Source organism: Sinocyclocheilus rhinocerous, unplaced genomic scaffold, assembly GCF_001515625.1.
Source record: "Sinocyclocheilus rhinocerous isolate Xijiao unplaced genomic scaffold, SAMN03320098_v1.1 scaffold1002, whole genome shotgun sequence".
Lineage (NCBI taxonomy): Eukaryota > Metazoa > Chordata > Actinopteri > Cypriniformes > Cyprinidae > Sinocyclocheilus > Sinocyclocheilus rhinocerous.
In genome coordinates, this window is record NW_015623463.1 from 402,813 (window position 1) to 405,497 (window position 2,685).

The 2,685-nt window shown below is 36.2% G+C and overlaps 1 protein-coding gene across 1 annotated transcript in view; it reads left to right on the top strand.

The window, feature by feature from the left end:
- LOC107746189 (neuron navigator 2-like) overlaps nt 1-2,685 on the top strand; it is a 220,775-nt gene that overhangs the window by 210,598 nt on the left and 7,492 nt on the right. The window contains 5 exon segments of the mRNA XM_016560341.1: nt 426-463; nt 790-888; nt 1,028-1,190; nt 1,305-1,405; nt 1,498-1,593. Of these exon segments, the coding sequence (XP_016415827.1) occupies nt 426-463; nt 790-888; nt 1,028-1,190; nt 1,305-1,405; nt 1,498-1,593 (497 nt within the window).

Sequence of the window (2,685 nt, forward strand, 5' to 3'; positions counted from 1 at the left end):
ATCAAATAATACGTCATTAATAGCGGTTCACTTCCGCGATTTCGTACGATTGCGTTCACATCAGCAGCGAACCGTACCGGAGTTCACTTGAACCGTACCCCAGACCACCCTTTTTAAGCGGACTCGGGGTACGGTTCACGGGTGCGCACCCGAGTTCGGAAGACAGCGTTCACATCATCCAAACGAACCGAACTCTGGGTGTATTCACACCTGTCTTGTTTGGTTCGATTGAATCGAACTCAAGTTCGTTTCCCCTCTTGGTGCGGACCTTTTTGGCAGGTGTGAATACAGCAATCGAACCCGGGTGCGCACCAAAAGTGCTAGTGTGAAAGCACCCCAGTGTCTAGTTTTACACAGGACAGCAAAGTCTGCAGAAATGTTCCATGAGCTGTCAATGGGATCATGACATGATCATGTTATTTCAGTTCTTGATTATAAATTCCTCTTCTTTGAATTTTATGAAGTACTTGATTTTGAACTTTCTGATTGTGAACAACTTCTGTTTCTAAATTCTTGATAATGATCTTACTTGTTTAGATTTTTTTATTTTAAAGTTGATTTTGCATTGCTTGATGATCAACTTTTTGATTATTAATTACATTTTGATTTTATTATTTTTTTATTTTACATTTATTATAAACCGTTTGATTCTGCGCGTCTTTGTTTAAAAAAATTTTTTTTTTTTTTAAATATATATACAGTGGGTACGGAAAGTATTCAGACCCCCTTAAATTTTTCCCTCTTTTTTATATTGCACCCATTTGCTAACATTATTTAAGTTAATACGAGCTGCGAGAGAAGGAGATGAAGTTGACGGACATTCGACTGGAAGCCCTAAGCTCCGCCCACCAGCTGGACCAGCTGCGGGAGGCTATGAACCGCATGCAGGTGTGAGACTGACCTTCACGTTACCTTCTTGCAGTCCCACGAATCTTCCGATGCTTCCTTTTGCAACAGTGTTTTTCACAATTTTTCAGTAGAAAAGAGAAATGTTACATATTTTATCGTTATCTGGGTGGTCTGATAGGTGGAGATCGAGAAGTTAAAGGTGGAAAATGATCGTCTTAAGTTGGAAAGCCAAGCCAGTGGGAGCAGGGCGTCCTCTCAAGTGTCCGTCTATAACGCGACCCCGACCCCCACACCTGGCCTGTCTCAACACAGCCTCAACCTCACAGAGTCCACCAGCTTCGGTAGGGGCATACATGCTATTTTTTGTGTTATTTTTTCCCTAAAGTTTGTTTTGTCGCTTTATGCAAGAAAAGAATCATAAAAGCACATTACAGATCTAGTCTGTCTTCTTTTAGACATGTTGTTGGATGACTCTGGTGGAGACGGAAGTTCTCGTAAAGAGAGCAGACATGTAAAAATAGTTGTCAGTCTTCAAGAGGGCGTCACGTGGAAAGAGGTCAGTTCTCTCGCCTTTTTTGCAGGAGGATTTTTAAAAGTGCCCCATTTGAGCGAGTTTTGTTTTAATGATGTGTCTTCTGTCTCCCACAGGACTGCAGGACTCGAGACTTCCTGATTGGCTGCATTGGTGTCAGTGGAAAAACCAAGTGGGATGTTCTGGATGGGGTTGTACGACGCTTGTTTAAGGTAGATTAATGAATATACATTGCTGTAATCATTTGTTGATGATGAATGGTTTACATTCAGAAGCATTAGACAGTGGTTCATTAAAAGTATTTTATGGGTACTTAATCTGTTGCGAAGTCTCTAGAAAGAAAGAAAGAAAGAAAAAGAATATTTTGCATACTTTAAGTTGGTTTTGTAAATACACAGTATTTTTTTTTATTAAAATCAGCAGGAAATCAGTACAACAAACACTAACATAATGACACTAACAATATTACTTTACAGATGTATTTAACAATTTAAATATGTATATTTTTAATAAATAAATGAACAAGATTTTTTTGTGTTAGAGTAGGCTACTGACAATTTTTTATAATGGAGGAAATATCCTTAATTCTTGTGAAAATATCAAAAATTATGGGGGGGGAAATAATTGCTACTGACAATTTCTTATAATGGAGGAAATATCCTTAATTGTTATGAAAATGTCAAAAATACGGGGGGAAAATAATTGCTAAGTACTGGTAATTTCTTGTAATGGAGGAAATATCCTTAACTGTTATGAAAATATCAAAAATATGGGGGGAAAATAATTGCTACTGACAATTTCTTATAATGGAGGAAATATACGTAACGGTTATGAAAATATAAAAAAATATGGGGGAAAAATAATTGCTACTAGTAATTTCTTATAATGGAGGAAATATCCTTAATTGTAATGAAAATATCAAAAATATGAGGGGAAAATAATTGCTAATTATTTTAGGGGTGAAATATATCCTGGATATTTTTGACAGATTTGTGTGATTTAGCCAGACACATCCAAATTATTTGACTCTGTTTATGTTTATCATATAACATAAGGCAGCCATCCTGATTATTTGATAAAAATGAGTGGATATTTACATTTACATTTAGTCATTTAGCAGACGCTTTTATCCAAAGCGACTTACAAATGAGGACAATAAAAGCAGTCAAAACTATCAAAAGAGCAACAATATATAAGTGCAAATGACAAGTCTCGGTTAGCCTAACGCAGTACACGTAGCAAGGTGTATATATATATATATATATATATGTGTGTGTATGTATGTATGTATGTATATATATATA